This window comes from Acomys russatus, chromosome 5, assembly GCF_903995435.1.
Source record: "Acomys russatus chromosome 5, mAcoRus1.1, whole genome shotgun sequence".
In the NCBI taxonomy this organism is placed as follows: domain Eukaryota; kingdom Metazoa; phylum Chordata; class Mammalia; order Rodentia; family Muridae; genus Acomys; species Acomys russatus.
In genome coordinates, this window is record NC_067141.1 from 9,375,881 (window position 1) to 9,397,176 (window position 21,296).

General features: G+C 44.3%; 1 protein-coding gene and 1 pseudogene across 1 annotated transcript in view; one reads left to right on the forward strand and one right to left on the reverse strand.

Annotated features, from left to right (window-relative positions):
* The window catches only part of Sec23ip (SEC23 interacting protein), a 46,074-nt gene extending 25,371 nt beyond the window's left edge, over positions 1–20,703 (forward strand). Inside the window, exons 11-19 of the mRNA XM_051145403.1 lie at positions 52–204; positions 1,782–1,877; positions 4,886–5,083; positions 11,665–11,820; positions 12,346–12,448; positions 13,315–13,500; positions 14,078–14,240; positions 14,984–15,085; positions 19,702–20,703. Coding sequence (XP_051001360.1) covers positions 52–204; positions 1,782–1,877; positions 4,886–5,083; positions 11,665–11,820; positions 12,346–12,448; positions 13,315–13,500; positions 14,078–14,240; positions 14,984–15,065 — 1,137 coding nt within the window. The 3' untranslated portion in view covers positions 15,066–15,085; positions 19,702–20,703. The remainder of the gene's footprint in view (positions 1–51; positions 205–1,781; positions 1,878–4,885; positions 5,084–11,664; positions 11,821–12,345; positions 12,449–13,314; positions 13,501–14,077; positions 14,241–14,983; positions 15,086–19,701) is intronic.
* On the reverse strand, positions 5,274–10,743 carry LOC127190129 (transmembrane protein 11, mitochondrial-like; annotated as a pseudogene).
* Positions 20,704–21,296: the final 593 nt, after the last annotated feature.

The window sequence follows — 21,296 nt, forward strand, 5'->3', positions numbered from 1 at the left end:
TTTTATGGGAGTGTTGTTTGTATTACTTTCTTCTTTCTGCTTTGCGTTAAGATCCCTGAAGACTCAAAGTTGGTGTCAGATGAACCGTGTGACCTTGACGTGGAAAACGAAGAACCCTTAACTTTGCATGGAACCCTGGAAGCACTCAGCCTGTTTGATTATATTAGCACTTTTGAGAAGGAAAAGATTGATATGGAATCTCTGGTACTGATAATAACCTGTTTCATTTTATTTAAAATTATTGTTCCTTTGTGTAAGCTTGAAAATTGAAGAACGATTTAAGCGCTCTTGCATCAGAATTTATTACACATAAGCCAAAAACTTAAATGCTTAGAAAAAAAAAATAGAGAAAAAGGAGCTGGGAAGAGAGCGATGGCTCAGTGGTTAAGAACACTTGTCTCTCTTGTAGAGGACTGGGGTTTGGTTTCCAGCACCCACGTTGTGGCTTACAACTATCTGCAACTCCATTTCCAGGATTAAGTATTCTTTTCTGGCTCCTGTGGGCACCACTACACACAGGGTGCACATAGTACACTCAAGGAACACCGTCTTACACATAAATCAGCCTTTTTAAATTTTGGGGGAAAAAATTAAATGTGTGAAAGTGTTTTAAAGAACGAGACAACCCAGAAGCCATAGGTGAACAAGAATGTCAAAGTAGTGAACTCTGTGACAGCAGCTGATGGGGAAGCACCTGGACAGGGCAGCAGAGGCTTTACCGTCAGCTTATACAGAACTAATGATAAGCAGTGGGCAAGCAGGCAGTGGGAACGAGAGCATGCCATACAGGGAAGAGCGTGACTGGTGGCCTCATGCTTTGGGAGAACAGGTTCAGAATGCCAGCTAAGAGCAGTGTGGCTCTGGCTTCAGCTGTCAGTGAAGTGGGCACGTGGCCAGGATGAGGATGAGGTCACTGCTGCGCTGTTGTTGCTGAGAGTATAAGTGCACGCAGTCTCTGGAGCTTTCTGGTGGCTTCCAAAATAAAAGTGTGTGCCCTTTGCTAGGAATGTTTTCTGTAAAGATGCCTCTGGGGATACCCGCAGGGGTGCTCACTGAGCGCTGTTTTAACACTGTGGGACCTTAGCAGCCCCAGTGCACATGGACGGGGTGCTGTGAAGTCCCTTGATCAGTGGTAGAACTCGGCAGCAGTTGAGTGGCAGATGCTGTCAAGAATCTGACACACACTGAAGAGCATGTTATGTGCACGTGAGGGCAGGCTGCTGTCGCTGTCGCTGAAAGGATTGGATGGGTGGAACTAGAATGGACAGCACAGATTTGAGGGGAGAGATTATTCATTATATATTTGACAGGATAGCTTTAGAATTTTGATGACATACATATATTTTCTATTAAAAATAATAGAATTTGTTTGTTTGTTTCCAGATAGAGTTTCTCTGTGTAACAGAGTCCTGTCTGTCCTAGACTAGTTTTGTAGACCAGGCTGGCCTCAAATTCACAGAGATCCACCTGCCTCTGCCTCCCAAGTACAGGGATTAAAGTACTCGGCCACCAAGCCTGGCTCTAAAAATAATAGAATTTTAAATGGAGAGGCTAATTAAAAATTTGTTTTGTAGTGCTAGGTTTCGAAGTTAGGGCCTAACATGTGCTAGGCAAGTGCTCTATCAGTAAAACCGACACTGGACATTGTAAAGCAAAACGCCCTAGCTTTTTAGTGTTGACAGGCTTTTTGGTTGATTTTGTGTTAATATTTTCTGTGTTTTACTTTCGGCTCATCCGCTTCTAGGCTGCTTAGTTAATGTGCTCCTTGTTTCCCTTTCAAGCTGATGTGCACAGTGGACGACCTGAAGGAGATGGGGATACCCCTCGGGCCCCGGAAGAAGATAGCCAACTTCGTAAAGCTCAAAGCAGCCAAACTGGTGAGGATCATCTCTGCCCTCAAGACAAATTAACTGTTTGTGACCTGCCCCTCCCACCTCCCTTTTTTAAAAGGCAAGATCTCATTCTGTAGCCCAGGCTAGCCTAGAACTAACTCACCATAAAGCGTGATCTCTTTGCTTCAGCCTCCTGAGCCTGGGCTTGCGGGTGTGAGCCCCTGTGCCTGGCTCTCATTTTAGAAGCCTGCAGTATGGGGTTGGGCAAACTGCTTGACTTTTACCTGGAGCTCGATAATGGAAGCCCAGGCTCCAGTGAGCTGGTTATATCCACGGTGCACAACTGAACAACCAGATGCTTCTGGGACAGAGAGTTCCCAGGAAAAGGCTTTTTATTTGTGTTGGTGTATTTCAAAAATTTAAAAAATACTTATTTTATGTGTGTGGATGCTTTGTCTACATGCATGTATGTGCACTGTGTTCATACCTGGCATTCACAGAAGTCAGAGAAGGTGTTAGATCTCCTGGAGCTGGAGTTACTGATGGCTAAGGACAACCACGTGGGTGCTTGGAACTGAGCCAGACTGTTCTTCATGCTAAGCCATCCCTGCATTTGGGGATTTCTAGCACAAACACTTGTGATGTTCCAGACCCTTGGATGAATGAGAGGCCCTAACTACTTGGTAACTGCACAATCCTGAGCACTAACTTGACTTCTCTGGTCCTTGATTTATTTATTTTTTTCCCCATTGCTAAAAGGGGAGCTAAGTGCTTGCAAGATGGCTCAGAGAATAAAGGCATTTATCACTAAGCCTTACCGCTTGAGTTATCCTCTGACCTCCAAATGCATGCTGTGTCATGTGCATATCCATTTCTCTTTCACACAGAGATAATAAAGTTGGTTTTAAAATTATTAAAATGGGAGCAGTTTCATCCCTCATAGATTAGAATGAGCATGACATAATGTACATGACTTAAGTTTATTTGCCATGTTGTAGTTTAGCACATCTATGTATGTATGTAGTTTAGCTCTTCTATTTAGTCTAAATTTTATGTTTTTCTTGAGACAGGGTCTCATGTATTCTAGGCTGGCCTAGATAATCTTACCTTTTAACCCTCCTGCAGTCACCTTGCCAGGGCTGGGAGTGTAGGCATGCACCATCATGCCTGCTTTATGCAATACTGGGGAGCAAGCCCTAGGCTTTGACAGATGAAGATAATACTATGTCTTGGTGACTTACTGTCACTGAAGTAATGAGACTAAAATTAGGCAATTGTTTTTTAACAAGGATATCAAATCTGCGTGGCCTGGGTTCCTTCCCCTCTGTAAACCATCTTCGGCATTTTTTCTTTTCTTTTTAACAAGTAAGGGCACAATGCTTCTTTTCCTTTTCCTTTTCCTTCTTCTCTTTCTCCTCCTTCCTTCTTTCTTTTCCTCCTCCTCTTCCTCCTCTTCTTTTTCCTCCTCCTCCTTCCTGTTTTTTTGAGGCAGGGTTTCTCTATATAGCTTGGACTTGCTTTGTAGATCAGGCTGGCCTTGAACTCACAGAGTTATGCCTGCTTTTGCCTTCTAGAATGCTGGGATTACAGGCATGCACCACCATACCCAGTTCCCAGCCTAGGAATCAAGAAACTCTGACCCTGTGGATAAAGAGGTCCACCTTGGCTGGGTGGTGGTGATGTACATCTTTAATCCCAGCACTCGGGAGGCAGAGGCAGGCGGATAGCTGTGAGTTCGAGGCCAGCCTGGTCTACAAAAGGAGTCCAGGACAGCCAAGGCTACACAGAGAAACCCTGTCTTGAAAAAAAAAAAAAAAAAAAAAAAAGTAAAGAGGTCCACCTTGAGAAGTGTGCCGTCTCTTGGCATGGTGTGCATTTGGGGTGTGCTTACCAACCATTGGGAATGGGCTTTGTCTCATCAGCATTAGCATTAGCATCTTTTATGTATTTGATCTATAGCTTTTTTTTTTTTTAAGATTTATTTATTTTATTTATTGTATATGAGTGCTTTATCTGCAGAAGAGGGTATCAGATCACATCATAGATGGTTGTGAGCCACCATGTGGTTGCTGGGAATTGAACGCAGGACCTCTGGAAGAGCAGGCGGCACTCTTAACCACTGAGCCATCTCTCCAGCCCCTGGTCTATAGCTTTTGTTGTTGTTTATAGAAATGCAAAGCTCTGGTTCTGCGTGGTAAATTTTGACAGCTAAGCACCTATATAGTCATTCAGTGCCTAAAACAAGAAAAGAAACAATGTGTCTGTCTTGTGCACAGTAAGCACCATTGTTCTTTCTTTCCTTACAAGAACGTTTCTGCCTAGACTGTCAATATAAGTAGAGTTGAATATACTGTGTTCTGTCTGCCCTCCTATACTTAACAATTTTGAGATTCATGTAAGATAGGCAATATTAGATTTAACTTTAGCTGTTTTACTGTATTTTGTCTTTTGTAACCTTTATTTTCTAAGAATTATACGGTATATTATAGATATCGTACCATGTCTTTTCTGATGACAGTATGTAGCTCTAAACTGTGTATTTTCCTGGGAGGCTGGAGAAATTGCTCAGCAGCTAAGAGAACTTTCTGCTCTTGTAGAAGGAGCAGGTTAGGTTCCCAGCGCCCGCATGGTGGAGCAACTTCCTGTCGTTCCAGCTCCAACGGATGCAGTGCCCTACTCAGGCCTCCATGGGAACCACAAACATGCGCTGTTCACTTATACAGCAATACATACACAGAAGTAAAACTAGTAAGAGTAATTTTTCTTTTTGAGACAGGGTTTCTCTGTGTAGCCCTGGCTGTCCTGGACTCCCTCTGTAGACCAGGCTGGCCTCGAACTCAGAGATCCACCTGCCTCTGCTTCCCAAGTGCTGGGATTAAAGGCATACACCACTATGCACAGCTCAAACAGTAAATATTTTTAAGAAGTGCCTTTCTGCAATAATCCCAGTGTTGCTCCTGTGCCTAAATTACTAAGACTTCCTAACACACGCCTGCATGTTGTGTGACGATAGCGAAGAGCAAGACTGTCTTATACTGTCTCGTGTTTCGTAGGAGCAGAAAAAAGCAGCATCAGAAAAGAAGGCGGCGATGGCTGCTTTGACAAAAGGACAAGATGAGAGTTCTCAAAAAACTAAGGAAATGGCTTCTCCCTCTTCAGAATCAAATGAGTCAAAGAGGAAGCTTTCAGTTGGGGCCTATGTGTCATCTGTACAAGTTGGGTATGAGTCTTTTGAAGTCGGCACAGGACAGGTGAGTGTGCAAGTTGATGAGGCTAACACTTGAGGTTGAACGTGCACGTTTAATCATTTGCTCTGGCTTTATGTTTGCAAATAGCTATGTAGCATGCATTGGAGCTGCGCACAGAAAGCTGGTTTTCTCTTGGTAAACATTTTATGCTCTTGTAATGCTCAAGAGATACCACATATTCAGAGCATGTCATCTAACTCTTGTAACTGTCCTTTAGTTTACACTGTTCATACTTTTGTAGCATTGGTCTCATAATTGCTGATAACACAAAGGGCTAGAGTTATAAAATCATGTTCAGAATATGTACACTTCTCTGTGAGGAATTGGCTGTAGTCACTCATTTTATGTTTTCTACTACTACTCATAATTTTTGGTGGAAATTCCTATAAAAAGTGAACAAGTTGGGGCTGGAGAGATGGTTCAGAGGTTAAGAGCGCTGGCTACTCCTCCAGAGGTCCTGAGTTCAATTCCCAGCAACCACATGGTGGCTCACAACCATCTATAATGTGATCTTATGCCCTCTTCTGGTGTGCAGGAGTATATACAGGCAGAACACTGTGTACATAATAAATAAATCTTTTTTAAAAAGTGAACATGCCATTGATAACACATTTAATAACATAGTTATATTTCAATTGCTTTGAGTATTGAAAGACTCACTGTTGCTCACGTAGGACCTGTTAGTCTAAGAGAGTTCAGAAGCACAGCTTGCAGCTTGATGTTTGGTCCATCATCTTCACGATTATAAGTTCAGGTCCTTCCTAAAGATTGCACATGTTAGGGTTGGGGAGATGGCTCAGTGGGAACTGTGTTTGTTGAGTAAGCATGAGGACCTGAGTGCATGTTTTCAGAAAGCCTGTGTGACGCTGGGTGTGATAGTGTACTTTTGGAATCCCAGTGTTTCTAACGGTAGCAAGAGGTCGAGACAGAGGATCCCCAGAAAGTTACAGGCCAGCTAGCCTGGCACATATACAGATGCAGACAACACACAAAGAGGAAGGAGAGGGTTAGCACCAAGGTTGTCCTGTAACTTATACACTGTGGCATTTACCTGCTCATGTACACACAGATTGTATTTTTAAGAAATCATTATTGCATGTATTTTTAAATTTTGTGTGTGTGCGTGCATGCCATGACAATATGGAGGCCACAGGACAACCTGTGAGAGTTAGTTCTCCCTTGCCGTGTGTGGCCTGGGGCTCACATGCAGGCCACCGGCCCATCTTGCTGGCCTCAAATTGTATTAAGATGTCTTACTTTGTGGCCATGCCTTTATAGGCAGGTAGTTCTTTGTGAGTTCAAGACCAGACTGGTCTATACAGTGAGTTTCAGTCAGAGCTATCTACTGAGGCCCTGTCTTTACCAAAAGAAAAAGGAAAAGCCTTTTCTTTTCAATGTGAGGAAACCAGAGCAAGTGCTAACAAAGAAGGAAGCTTCCTTACCTCCTTGTGGGGGCAGCAGTGTAGGCTCTGAGTCCCTTGGGCTCACAGCACACCTCGCTTACTCCATGAAACTAGACTCATCTCCTTGGAGAAGAGGAATCCACATCTTTAGGTCTAGTAAAGAACATTTTATGGAGTTTTTTTTTTAAAGATTAAATTTTAATTTTTTGTCTCAGGTTTATGTGTGGGGGGTGCTATGTGCATGTGTGAGTGCAGGTGTCCCCAGCATCTAGAAGAGGACATCAGATCCCCTGGAGCTGGAGATACGGATGCTTGTAATGCAGGTGCTGGGCACCCTGGTACTCTGGAAGAGCACTGCTTAGTCTTAACTGCTGAGCCATCTCCCTAGACCTTTATGGAGTGCTTTTACTTGAGTCGCGTCTTGGGAAGGTACAGGTTGGTTGACCCAGCACAGGCCGCATGCCACATCTATGGTTGGTGGGCTGAGGCAGGCAGATAGGTTATTTGGTAATACAGACAGCACCACAGTATGAATTGTTTATTGTCAGAAAGCCATGCAAAACAGATAAGCAAAGGTTGTATGTTTTGATACAAGGACTCACTATGAAGTCCTGGCAGGTCTAAAACTTGCTGTTATAGTCCTCAAACTCACAGAGTCCACCTACCTCTGCCTCCAGAGTCCTGGGATTAAAGGTGCTCACCACCCAGCCCAGCAGCAAAAGAGATTTTTGTTTTGTTTTGCTTTTCTTGACAGGGTTTCTCTGTGTAGCCCTGACTGTCCTGGATTTGTTTTGTAGACCAGGCTGGCCTCGAACTCACGGAGATCTGCCTGCCTCTGCCTCCCAAGTGCTGGGATTAAAGACGTGCACCACCACTGCCTGGCTGTTTGTTTGTTTTTAAAAGACAACAATTAAATAACCATTTAACTATAACTATTTGAGCAATGCTTTCTAAACTTGTTTGAAGTTATATTTAATACTGTCTTAATTAGTGTTACTATTGCTGTGATGAAACACTGTGACCAAAAAGCAAGATGGAGAGGAAAGAGTTAATTCATCTTACACTTTGACAGCACTGTTCATCATTGAAGGAAGTCAGGATAGGAACTCAAGCAGAGGCCATGGATGTTTTTTACTGGCTTGAACTCTATGGCTTACTTAGCTTGCTTTCTTTTTTTTTTTTTTTTTTTTTCTTTTTCCTCCTCCTCTTCCTCTTCCTCCTTTTTTAATTCCTAAAATTAAAAAAAAATTTTTTATTATTAATTTATTCTTGTTACATCTCAATGGTTATCCTATCCCTTGTATCCTCCCATTCTTCCCTCCCTCCCATTTCCCCTTTATTCCCCTCCCCTATGACTGTTCCTGAGGGGGACCTCCTCCCCCTGTATATGCTCATAGGGTATCAAGTCTCTTCTCAGTAACCTGCTGTCCTTCCTCTGAGTGCCACCAGGTCTCCCCCTCCAGGGGACATGGTCAAATGTGAGGCACCAGAGTACGTGAGAAAGTCATATCCCACTCTCCACTCAAGTGTGGAGACTGTTTTGACCATTGGCTAGATCTGGGTAGGGGTTTAAAGTTGACTGCCTGTATTGTTCTTGGCTGGTGCCTTAGTTTGAGCGGGACCCCTTAATTCCTAAAATTTTAATGGTCAATAGCTTCTGTTTGGCTTTTGAGTGGTATAGTTAAACAGTATAATTAAGACACCCCCACAATGAGTTCACACCCCTCAGAAAGTAGCATTGGCTCCCATCCATAGTCCATTGCCCAGTCAGACTTGCACAGCCTGGGACCCACTCCTGGGTCATGGAGTGAGTTATGGTTAGTGTAATGAGCTGAATAAACACCTAGCATACCCATGATCTGTTAATTTTGCTTAAAAAATAACAAGTGTTAAACCAGACATTTTCCTAGGTGCTGTTGCTTCACAGAGAAAACCCAAGTGTTGCTGTAGGGATCTGAGTCCTGTGGGCCCTGTGGTTCTGCTTCGTGCCTCACTCTCCTGCAGCCACTCAGCATAGAGCTCATAACCCTCCTTTACACAGTGCACCAGGGCAGCCAGTGCTATTGTGTGGTGCAGCCTCTTCCTGTGCAGGCCGTCCTTCCGAACCAGCGCCACTGGTGTGGAGGAGGTGAGCGTGTGCAGAGGCTGCGGTTTATAGGCATCATATTCCACCTGGTACTTACAGTAAGGGTCAGACTGCCAGGAGATCCCATAGGGGGTGCAGCAGGCTAGGCTCAGCACACCAGCAGGCAGGGAGATGTAGTGGGAATAATCCAGGGGCAGCACCAATGTGGTGAAGAGGCAGGCAGTGTCTGCCAACACGGCCATCTTGTGCAGGCAATTGCCCACGATGATGCAACGTGCTGTCTCATCTCCAGTCTGGTGGGCTCAATCACAGTGTGCTTGTACTGGGCTTCCAGCGCCAGCTCCAGCTCATACTCAGACTGGTCCTGGGCATTCTCCCCACTGTAGGTTTCATGTACTATGTAGCAGCCTGTGGCTGGCAGGCTGACCCTCTCTCGGGAGCTGCTGCTGCCTGGACCAGACGCCCCTTTCCCCACGCGGCCAAAGAGGCTTTGGCTCTCTTTTTCTTTCTTTCTTTCTTTCTTTCTTTCTTTCTTTCTTTCTTTCTTTCTTTCTTTTTTTTTTTGAGAAAGGTTTCTCTGCATATCCCTGGCTGTCCTGGACTCTCTTTGTAGACCATGCTGGCCTGGAACACTCAGAGATTCACCTGCCTCTGCCTCCCAAGTGCTGGGATCAAAGCCATGCACTACTGTGCCTGGCAATGACTTATTTACTTACTATTTACATAGTGTTCTGCCTGAATACTAGAAGGGAGCAGCAGATTTCATCAAGTATGGTTGTGAGCCACCATGTGGTTGCTGGGAATTGAACTCAGGACCTTTGGAAGAACAGCCAGCGCTCTAAACCTTTGAGCCATCTCTCCAGCCTCTAGCCTGCTTCCTTACAGAACCCAAGACTACCAGTCGAGAGGTGGCCCCCCCTCACAATAATTAAAAAACCAGATCTTACAGAGGCAGCTTCTCAATTAAGGTTCTTTCCTTCCAGATAACTCGTTTGTCAAGTTGACAAGACTAGCCCACACATACACATATGTTAAAAAAAACTTGAGAAAATCTTGTGTATGGGGTTTTGTTGTTTTGAGCAGCGTATTGCTAGCATATTCCTCTATAGATTTTCCTCCAGCTTCTCTTGAAAGGTTTGTGGTGCTTGATTGTTTAGATAGTGATGCACCTGTCATTTTCTTATTACTGGATGCATTGATTTCTGAGGGCTGCCATAACAAACTGTACTACATCCTGGGTGGTTTTGAGCAATGGTTTATTATCTCCCAGTCTGGAGGCCAAGGTGCTTGGCAGGCCACGTCTTCCTTATCTTCCTGTCTGTCTTCAGCTTCTTGTCACTAGTCATCTTTATCAGTACTAGAGTAATAGATGCATTACTTCATTGCTCCATCGTTGCCTCTTCACCCCAAGTCCTCACATTGTCTTTCAGGCAGCTCTGCCCTATCCCCCTGTACCCCCTTTTCACGGTAGATGAGGCATACTGGCTAGGCTTTATGATAACAGCCCCACATGGGCCTGGTAATCTCTTCATTGGTTGTTTCTAAGTAAAGCCATGCTTTGATTAGGGCTGTAACACATTTGGGGGGTGGGGCAGGCAGGCCACGCAGTTGAGTACATATGAAACATATAGGCTATTTCCAGTTTTTAACCCATTTAAGCAATCCAGTGATAAATATTTTACACTGCATTTTGGTGTGTGTGCTTGTTTTTTGTTTTATGTGTACAGCTAGACTGATAAAAACACACGTGAAAACTCATACTTACTGCCACATTTTTTTTTAAAGACAGGGTTTCTTTGTGTAACAGCCCTAGTTGTCCTAGAACTCACTCTGTAGACCAGGCAAGCCTCCACCTAACACAGATCTGCCTGCTTCTGCCTCCTGAGTCCTGGGATTAAAGGCGTGCACCACCACCACTCCACATAAGACTGTTGAATTTTCAAAGATAAAGCAAATGAAGCACAGGCTCCTCAGAGGGCTGCCTGGTAGTGTCTGTAGAAGGGACAATGGATTTGAAGTTGCTCACCTATGTCTGCACTGTGTCACTTGTGACTGCACTTGTGGTGAGGGATGTCACTTCTCAGGCTTTCACTGTCCTCACCTGTCCAGTGGTCTTGCCGCATCAGTTCTTTTCGTGCACCTCTGTTCTTGGTCCACGCGTTCATGACATTCATTAGTCTTTATTTTCCAAATCTAACATGGCATAAAATAAAAGGATAGAACTTAGCTGGGTGGTGGTGGCACATGCCTTTTGTCCCAGCACTCAGGGAGGCAGAGGCAGGTGGATCTCTGTGAGTTCGAGGCCAAGGCCAGCCTGGTCTAAAGTGAGTCCAGTACAGTAAGGGCTGCACAGAGAAGTCCTGTCTTGAAAAAAAAAAAAAAAAAAAGAGAGAGAGAGAGGAGAAAAGATAATAAAGAGAAGAACTTTATAAACAGCGTGCTGTCACAGAGATGTCTGTTCTTTTCCTTGAGAGACTTAATGCAAACTATCAATCTCACATAAGCTCCTTTTAACAGATCATTTTCTGACAAGAAATGTGCCTGGTTTCTAAATCACTGTGTATTCAAGGATGACCTGAGCTTTCTTAGTCTCCTGACTCCAACTCTCTAAGGAGAAGACGGAATAATAATAGAATTAACACAGAATGCTCAAGATCAGAACCCCTCTTTGTGCTGATAAGTGCTTTCTGTGGCCTTGGTTTTCTGTTCTTCACTGTATTGCGTTTGGTGTTGTGAAAATCCCCACATTATAACTGAAGCAGAGGCAAAGACAGTAAGAAACTTGGTTAAGAGCAGAAGCAGGCCCAAGCGGGGTGACTGTAGGTTCTGCACTTAGAACCACAGGGAATGTCATATTTCCGCCCGGAGTTTATCAATTAGACCTTAGCAGTGGAACAGAGGCTGCCGTGGACTCCAGAGTCCTAAGGAGGAGGTCTTCTTGTGCTCAGCTCACAGCACCTGTTTCTGAGAGGTTCTGTATCTGTGTGCTCGTGAGCCCTGTGAGCCAGGGCAGATCCAAGAATGTTTGAACATTCAAAGGGTTTTGTACATATGACCTTGAAAGGATGATTCTTTATTGTTGTGTTTTTTCTTAGGTTTCTGTTGCTTACAACTCATTAGACTTTGAACCGGAAATTTTCTTTGCCTTGGGATCTCCACTTGGCATGTTTCTCACGATTCGAGGTGTGGACAGGATTGATGAGAACTATCGCCTCCCTACCTGCAAAGGCTTCTTCAATATTTACCATCCGGTGAGGGTTTTGAATTTGCTTTTAAGAAGATGAGCGTTCTGTCCTCTTCATCCAGGTAGACTCTCAGGCTCTTACTTGGAGATGAATGGCAGGTGTGATTTGCAAAGCTCTGCCTCTATCTTAAGAATCTGATGACACTTTCCATTTTTGGCTTTTTTGGGTTTTCAAGACAGGGTTTCTCTGTGTAGCCTTTGCTGTCCTAGAATTCTGTAGACCAGGTTGGCCTTGAACTCTAGAGATTCTCCTGCCTCCGCTGGGCTTAAGACATGTGCCACCACGCCAGTTCTGATGACATTTTTCAATAAGTATTTCTACCAGAAAGCTTTTACTCAAAGAAAAAAAAAGTGGTGGTTGCTTTGCTTGCAAAGTGATTTCACCTACAAATCAAAAATCTGGTAATTGCCAGTGTCTGAGTAAGGTGTGGAAAAAGTCAGTCTCTGGTTTACCAGTTAGCTGTTTGCTTCCCTAACTGTGGCATGTAACTCCAAGTAAGCATTCACGAGTTCCTACGTCTCCTCCTTGCAGCTCGACCCAGTGGCGTACAGATTAGAACCCATGGTGGCTCCAGATTTGGACCTAAAAGCCGTTCTCATTCCACATCACAAAGGCAGGAAGAGGCTTCACTTAGGTAAGAAGGAAGTGCTGTGTACAGTCACTGCAGAGCAGGCAGGAGATGAGGCGTGCAAGCTTGTACCTGGTGATAACATGGGTTACCGGCAGTCTTGTCACACCAAAACAATATTCTGTTGATACTGTAATCTGTAGTGAATTAGGACAACTTAAGAGAATTATACTATGTGTGATGTCTCTGTGAGTCTGGGCCCATGCATGCCACTGTGCACATGTGGAGATCAGTGCACAGTGTTCAGGAACTGGTTCTCTCTCCATAGTCCTGGCTGCCCTGGAACTCACTATGTAGTCCAGGCCTGGCCTTGAACTTACAGAGATCCATCTACCTGCCTCTGCTTTATGAGTGCTGCGATTTAAAGACATACGGCCTCACATCCCGCTTTTATAGGCATATTTAATTTTTTTTCCAGTGAAAACATAGGATTATGTTTATGTATGAAGTTTGAACCTTTTTTTTGAGAAACATTTGTAGGTTTTGGATGGGTTAAATTACTGAAAAGAAGTGGCTGGGCACCTGCTGGTAACCAGTGCTCAGGCGTCTGAGATGTGAAGTCATCTTAGGCATGAAGCTCCAAGACCATGTGTCACAAACAAGCAAACATAAAGCGAGGTGTGCTAGTGCATGCCACAGCTTAGCACGCGGAGGCGGAGGCAGCAGGATTTCTAGTTTAAGGCCAGCCCTACATAGTGAGACCTTGTCTCAAAAAACAAAAACCAACCAACATTTTATTCTATTGAGGCTTCTTGGTTCTAAGAGGCTCCCTGTGATATTAAAGGCAGGAGAAGATCCTTGCTTATCTGGGACATGGTTGACTTTTTGTTTCTGTGGCTAATTAACTTGGTGTGTCATCCGAATCTGTTTAGAGTTGAAGGAAAGCCTTTCTCGGATGGGATCCGATTTGAAGCAGGGCCTTCTCAGCTCTCTGAAAAGTGCTTGGCAGACATTCAACGAGTTTGCGCGTGCTCACACCTCTACTACTCAGTTGCAGGAAGAGTTGGAGAAGGTGGTCAATCAAATCAAAGAGGAGGAAGAAAAGCAAGTGGTTGAAGGTAAACTTGATATTGAAGCATTTTCCAGGGCAGGTGCCGGGGACGAGCATGACGTTTGTAGGTTGTTGGGGATTTTCCCTTCCCAGACGCCTCACACTGCCTAGACTGCACTGTCAGGTGTGCCTGCTGATGAGTTCTCCCTGCTAGTTCTCAGCCTTTCTCTGTGGGTTTAAGATTTTATTTAGATTCTTTAGGCTGGAGTGGATAAGAGTTGGGGGCTAAGTTTGTGTTCAGACTTTGTAAAGGCTCCTCAAGGTCCCCACCCTCGGCTCTCGCTCACCTGTGTCCTTAGCCTTCGTGTGCAAAGTCAGCTCATCATGCTTTGAGACTTTCAGAGTCTGTTTCTTTTTTTTCTGTGATGCTCTCTCACCCTTTCACACGTTCTGTCAGCTGTTGGCTCTTCTCTCTCTTGGGGAACCAGCCCATCTTCTGTTCTCTGGAGGAACGAGGAGAGAGCCTGGTAGCTCCCCAGTAGCTGTATATGTCAAGCTATATTCATTAAACCCAGAGAGTCAGCTAAAGTCAGAGGATAATGATCAAATGATTGACTTTGACATTGAATTGATTTAAATTTTAGCAGAAAAGATTGCTGAAAGTCCAGAATTTTCCAAGGATGAGGACTACTTAGGAAAGGTTGGAATGTTAAACGGAGGCCGCCGGATTGATTATGTTCTTCAAGAAAAACCAATAGAGAGTTTTAATGAATATCTTTTCGCTCTTCAGAGTCACTTATGCTATTGGTAAGGATTCTTCACTTTGATTCTCTTGGAAGGGCTTTAGCTAGTACAATGTTCTCACTGTGGCTAGGGTCCTTCACTAATTGCGTATTTGTAATAGACTTTAGGTGGATTCACCCATTGAACTAATACATGTAAAAGCATTTCCCCCTCCTTTTTTTAAACTAAGATTTATTTATTTATTATGTATACAGTATTCTGCCCGCATCTGTGTCTGCACACCAGAAGAGGGTATCAGATCACATTATAGATGGTCGTGAGCCACCATGTGGTTGCTGAGAATTGAACTCAGGACCTCTGGAAGAGTAGTCAGTGCTCTTAACCACTGAGCCATCTCTCCAGCCCGCATTTCCCTCCTTACAGTTTTGTTTGTTTGTTTTACATTCAGAGTGGAGATACTAAGGAAGTATTGGTTGGCAATTTACATTTCTGACTTATTAACAGATTTTCTAAATCTGAATAGAATTTGAGTTATCCACAAGGTGGCAGTGTGTCATGTGCCTTTGACTAGAGACCGATGGCCCTTACATACTGTGTTCCTAGGGGTGTCTTCTATGGCAGGAGTGTCAGGCCTTTAAAAGCATTCTGACGTGTGTGTCCTCACTCGTACAGTCTTTAAAGGCTGCTCTTGATCCAGGGCTTTGCTGTGGTCTACCCATCTCAGCTAAAGGAACAGCATATGTGGCACTTACATCTGTTGGGTAGATGCTAACACTTACTAATTGTTAAGTGTTGTTTTCTGACAGGGAATCTGAAGATACTGCCCTCTTGTTACTTAAGGAAATTTATCGAACAATGAACGTTAGTCCGGAGCAGCCCCAGCATTGAGCGGACTAGCACTTTACCAGGTGAGTGAATTGTTGTTAAATGTGTGAGTGCTGCTGTTTGTGTTGTTGGAATTCTGGGCTCCCTTCGTGATTGTCATATGATAGAGGGAAATCAGTTCCTCTTGAGATTTTTAGTCTTATTAATCAAAGAATTAAGGAATGGACTCAAATGGAAGCTCAAGGATAATTTTACTAGTGTTTAAAAGAAAAAGTCTCAGACAGGCATTGGTGTTGCACGCCTTTAATCCCAGCACTCAGGAGGCAGAGGCAGGCACCTGGTCTATAGAGTGAGTTCCAGGACAGCCAGAACGACACGAAGAAATCTTGTCTTGAAAAAACACAAAAAACTATCCATATCTAGCCAGTGGGCAGCACATTCTCCACAGTTGTGTGGAGAGCAGGGACTGACTCTGACATGAGCTCTGGTGTCCCACATTTGACCACTTCCCCTTGGTGGGGAGGCCTGGTGGCCCTCAGAAAAAGGATAAGCAGGCTACTGGGAAGAGATGTGATAGGCTGTGATCATGTGGTGGGGGAGGAGGTCCCCTTCTGTCACAGACCTAGGGGAGGGGAATCGTGTGAAAGGGGGAAGGTGGGGGGCTGGGAAGATACAAGTGAGGGGATAACAATTGAGATGTAATCTGAATTACTTAAATACATAAGAAGGAAAGAAAGAAAGAAAAGTCAAGTCTCAGGGTAAAGCTAAACTGTAAGAGGACAATTGAGGAGAAAAGGGGAAAGGACATTTAAGCTGGCACAGTGGTCAGGTAAGTACGTGGCAGATAAGCAGCCACATGGTGGGGAGAGAAGCTGTAATAAGGATGCTCCAAGGTGCCAGGAGAAAGCATGCTTTGCCTCTGGCCAGCATCTGAAAGAAAGAAACAGGGAAAGGAAAAGTTGTGCCTCTCTGACACAGGCCTCACAAAGGTAAAGTCCCAGCCAGATTCCATGGTGCATAGAAGGGGCTGTGCTTGGTGGGGTAGAGGTGGTGGGAGCTGGGGTAGCATTCTAGGAAGAAAAGAAGGCGCGGTTCCTTACTAAAGGAAACATTATTCTCTCTGTGTCTTCGCACGGCCTACGGTTAACCTCTCCCAGGCCAGAAACCTGTTCTCTTGAGCAGAAGTTTTCTTTCAACAGCCTTTATTGTGCTAGGGTTCTGAGGTCTTTGGTGTGAAGTGGCCCTTGATACAGTTACAGATGCTGCTGTGGTTGTTGCTGTTTAAATTCAGGATAGTGATACTAAGGAAGGAACTGGGTTTGTAACGTGTATCTTATTATAAGTTTTCTAGAGCCAGGTGTAGTCCATGTTAGTAATTCTAGAACTTGGGAGTCTTTTTTTTTTTCTTCCTGAGACAGGGTTTCTCTGTGTAGCCTTGGCTGTCCTGGACTCACTCTGTAGACCAGGCTGGCCTCAAACTCACAGTGATCCGCCTGCCTCTGCCTCCCTGAGTGCTGGGATTAAAGGCGTGCGCCACCACGCCCAGCCCAAACTTGGGAGTCTTGAGGCAGAAGGAGCTCAAGTTTGAGGCTAGTGTGGGTCATACGCTGAGATACTGCATAAACAAGCAAAGAAAGACAAGTTAAAAATCTTTTCCAAATCTGAATAGAATTTGGGTTCTCTTTTTTGTTTTGTTTTGTTTTTTTCTTTTTTGCCTTTTTCTTTTTGATCTTATGAGACAGGGTTTCTTTGTGCAGCCCTAACTGCCCTGCTGTAACTTATTCTGTATTCTATAGACCAGGCTGGCCTGGAACTCAGAGATCTGCCCACCGCTGCCTCCAGAGTGCTGGGATCAAAGGCCTGTGTCATCACTGCCCAGTTAATTTTTGGTTTCTTTTAAAAATAGATTCCAAGGTATGGCAAATAGGGATTCCTTTGTCTTTAGGTCCTAGACCCCAGCTCATTGATTTCCATCGGTAGCACTCAGGTCCTCTGTTGAATGAGGCCACAGGCACTCGGTGTTTGCTCTCCTGCCTAGTAGCTGCAAACGTCCTCTACTCCAGACAGTATGTGCATGTTCATGTCACGAAGGTATCTGTCGTATGTGCGCTGGGTGTGGCAGCACATGCCAATCAATACTCCTGAGGCAGAAGGATTGTGAATGTGAACCCAGCCTCTGCTACATGGTGCCCCACACCAAAGGGTCGTCCACACACTGGCTCACCCATTAACTGAGCCATACAGCCCTGTCTGTGTGGGAATTGTAAAGGGGACGTTTAGGTGCCTCTGACTTTGGTAGGACACATAGAGAAGGTGGTGAGGTCTGCGTCTGAAAGTCAGCCATGCTGTGTGGTCTTAACCGACTTCCTGAGACACCAGGAACTTGCTTTCCTTGCTACGTTATGGAGTGTTTTAAGAGAGAGAGAGAGAGACACAGACAGACAGACAGACAGACAGATAGAGAAAATTAGCCAGGCCCATACCTTTAATCCTCACACTCTGGAGGATAAAGGTCAAGGTCAGCCTGGTTGATACAGGAGTTCCAGGATAACCAGGACTACTTGGCAGAGGCTGAGGCAGAAGGATCACCATGACTTCAAGGTCAGTGTAGGTCTAGGCACTGGGTTTGCAGCCCATACACCCCAGTGGAGGCCTAGCATGCATGAAGCCCTGGGCTTGGTTCTTAGTACCACAGAGGAACCAAGTGTGACAGCCCCACCCATGATAGGACCCCAGGGCATGAATGGGTCATCTGGAGGATCAGAAGCCCAAAGTCAGCTGCTGAGGTCCCGTCTCAGATACACACCCTACCCCAAACCAGTGAGTTCCATGCTAGCTTAGGTTTAAAGTGAGACGTATCTCAAACCAAACCAAAGGATTGAAAAAGAAAATAATAGCTTATTTTTTTAAAGTAAGAAAATTTAAAGCCTCTGAAGGAGTGAAGCCCCAAATCTGAGTTCTAAATTGTCCAGTGAAAAGTAGGTTCTAGAGGGGCTAGAGAGATGGTTCAGTGGTTAAGAGCTCTGTCTGCTCTTCTAAGAAGCCCTGAGTTCAATTCCCAGAAACCACATGGTGGCTCACAGCCATCTATACTGGGATCTGATGCCTTCTTCTGGCATGCAGGTGTACATGCAGATAGAGCACTCATGCACAAAATAAATAAATCTTTTTTTAAAAAAGGTTCTACAACATTTTATTTGACTGTTAGTAAATAGTAAGCAAACATTCCCTCTAGCCCCATCCTTACTTTTGAATTATTTAAAGATTTATTTTACTTTTTAAAATTGCTCATGTGTCCATATGTGTGTATGTACCCATGTGTGCTACTGCATGTGCCTGAATAGGCCAGGGCATCAGATCCTCCTACACCTGGAGGTGCAGGTAGGTGGCTGTGAGCCACCTTATGTTAAGTGCAGACCAGGTCCTCTGCAGGAACACATGTGCTCTTAACTGCTGAGCTGTCTTTCCTGCCCTTCTCATTTTAAAGAGCTAACCATTTTTAGTGGGATTCCTTTACAGAGTTTTTCCTATGCAAGTATTTATACATTTTAAAAGAAATTGTTCATTATTCATTCAGTATTGTTTTGCAATTGGATATCATATCTAGGGGTCCATATTAGCACTTGCAGATCTTTTTTATTCTTTTTAATGGCAGCATATAGTTGTTTGAATGGCTATAGTCTATTTAACTAGTTTCCTGTTTTGAACAATTAGACAATTTCCATTGGCTACAGACACCAGGTTTTGGCTGGGGAGAGTAGTAAACCAGATTGTATTTTCACCTTCAAGGAGTCCCCTTTCCATGGGGTATAGGTTGACAGTGACGTTATTCTCCAGGACAGTTGCAAAAGCCAATATTGGTAGGTTTGGTGGGAACGGATGCAGGAAGTGACAGTGTGACTGGGGTCATCTTTTGGGAAAGACTGGGTCGGTGGTATTTAAGCTGTATTTTGGGTAGAAGAAGGTGAGCAACCGGGCGCACGCCTGTATGTAATCCAGAAGTTGGGGAGGCAGAGGCAGGCAGATCTCTGTGAGTTGGAGGCCAGAAGCAAAGATGAGCACATGCGAATGTTGGGGAGCAGCTGCTGCAGAGCCCTGCTGTGGCTGAGGGCAGAAAGCAGACTACGCAGCATCAGAGATGGCGCGAGGAAGAGGCAAGGGAGGTCTTGGGAACTTACACTTTATTTGATCCCTATTTGAAATGGAAGTTTTATTCAAAATGGCTTCATGATGGGTCCTTCTTAACCATAGCTTTACATGCTTTTTGCCTGTTACTGACTTGAGATAAAACGCTGAGTAGCACTGTTAGATCTAGAATATTACACATTTTGACAGCTTTCTGATCTGTTGTTATTGTTCAGTTGGTTTTCATACTTAATGTATAATTGCCAGTTTTTCTGATCCTTTGCCAACATTATTGCTGTTTTTGAGTTTTTGTCAATTTCTTGCCAGAAATTGCCGAGTCGCCATTTTGCTTATATCTGCATTACTAGTGAACTTGAGTAGTGTTGGTGTATGTAACTGCCCAGTTCCATTTCTTTGCCACTTGCCCCTTGTTGATCTTCTTGCATTTCCCTGGAGCTGTGGGGTAGGGACTCTGTTGGCTGTATGCAAGCCACGTAGACTAGGCTAGAAGGGCACAGCTGTTACTGAGAGTTGGTGAAGTCACTGAGGCTTTAAGGCTCTCTTGTCTTTACAGGAAGTCCCAGCATGAGTGTCACGCTATGCAGCTCTTAGTGGCTAATCCCTCTCTGCATCTGTGATGGATAACAGAAAAGTGACTCAGCGACAGTTACCGACACAGTCCTCAGATGTAGGGATTCATCTTAAAGGCACAGAACAGAAAGATACTGAAAAAAAATCAGTACCACATTTGGGAAGTATTGAAGAAAAACTCCAACCATAAAGTGATGCTGTGCAAAATTCTCAGATCTGTTTTGTTTCATAGTTATCAAAATTAAGTGTATCCTAATGAAGAGATATTTGTAGCATGCAAATGGTTATTTCTATTTCTTAAAACTATTGTTAATGGGCTATTAAACTTATATTTTTCTTTGTATTAACTCAATATGTTATTTTCCTTTAAATATGGACTTCTTGAGAAACGATAGTAACATGATTTTTAAGAAACTTAGGCTGGGCTCGGTGTGTGGCACACGCCTCTAATCCTAGCACTCAAAAGGCAGAGGCAGGCGGATCTCTGAGTTCGAGGCCAGCCTGGTCCTGGACAGTCAGGACTACATAGTGATAAGACACCTATGCTGTACTTTAGATGTGACTGCTCTAGGTTGCCCTGGTGCACTTGTTTCTGCTTGTGACAAGGCAGTACCAAGCCTCCTCATCCCAAGCTGACCTGAGCTATTATGAAGCTGAGTGCCATCAGCGAGAGCCTAATTGCAGAAGGAATGAAGCACTTTTTTCCCCAGAAATCCTGTGATGATTTGACCTGTCCTGACATGTCCACATCCTCTGGGAGATGAGCCAATGTCAGCTTTCATTGTGAGCAAAGGTTTCTGTGCCAGCACTCAGCGACTGAGGTCCGGTTAACGTGAGAGCCAAAGTGGAAGCTTTTGTTCTTTTGGTTTAATTTTACTTGCACCAAAGTGTTTGGAAGGATGGAGTTACTGCTTGTGGGATGTAGAGCTGCTTGGTGACGACTGCGCTGTAGCATCATCTTGTTTACTATAAACTCTAATGCTTTCTCTAAACATTTCCTAACAGACATTGGGGGTGCCGGTTTCCTTTTTTGTTACATAGCAGAAACATTTTATGTCGTTTACATGGTTCTCATGGAACATGGAATTTTTTTGAAAGCAACATATAATACACATTTTTGTGTATGTATTCTAATTGGTGTGAATAAAACAGTAACCTCAGTGTTCTTTTTTAAGCTGCAAAGTGTTGTTTCTCACCCTTTCTTAAGGTGTTCCCTTTGTCACCCTGCGGCCTCTGAGTGGTTAATTAGAAGAGGAAGATTTAGAGCAGTGGTTCTCAGCCTGTGGGCCTAGGCCATTCGTGGGTCACATGACCCTTTCACAGGGGTTAATACCAGATACCCTGCGTATTAGATGTTTATATTACGATTCATAACAATAGCAAAATTACAGTTATGATTTAGCGACAAAAATAATTTTATGGTTGGGGTCACTGAGGAACTGACTGTATTAGAGGGTCACAGCCTTAGGAAAGCTGAGAACCACTGGTGTAGAGCTTCCCTTGCCCAGGCGACACAGTGTCCAGTCTCCTCATTGTCTGCTGAGGACATGACGTTAAATGCCTATGCCTCTCCCTACC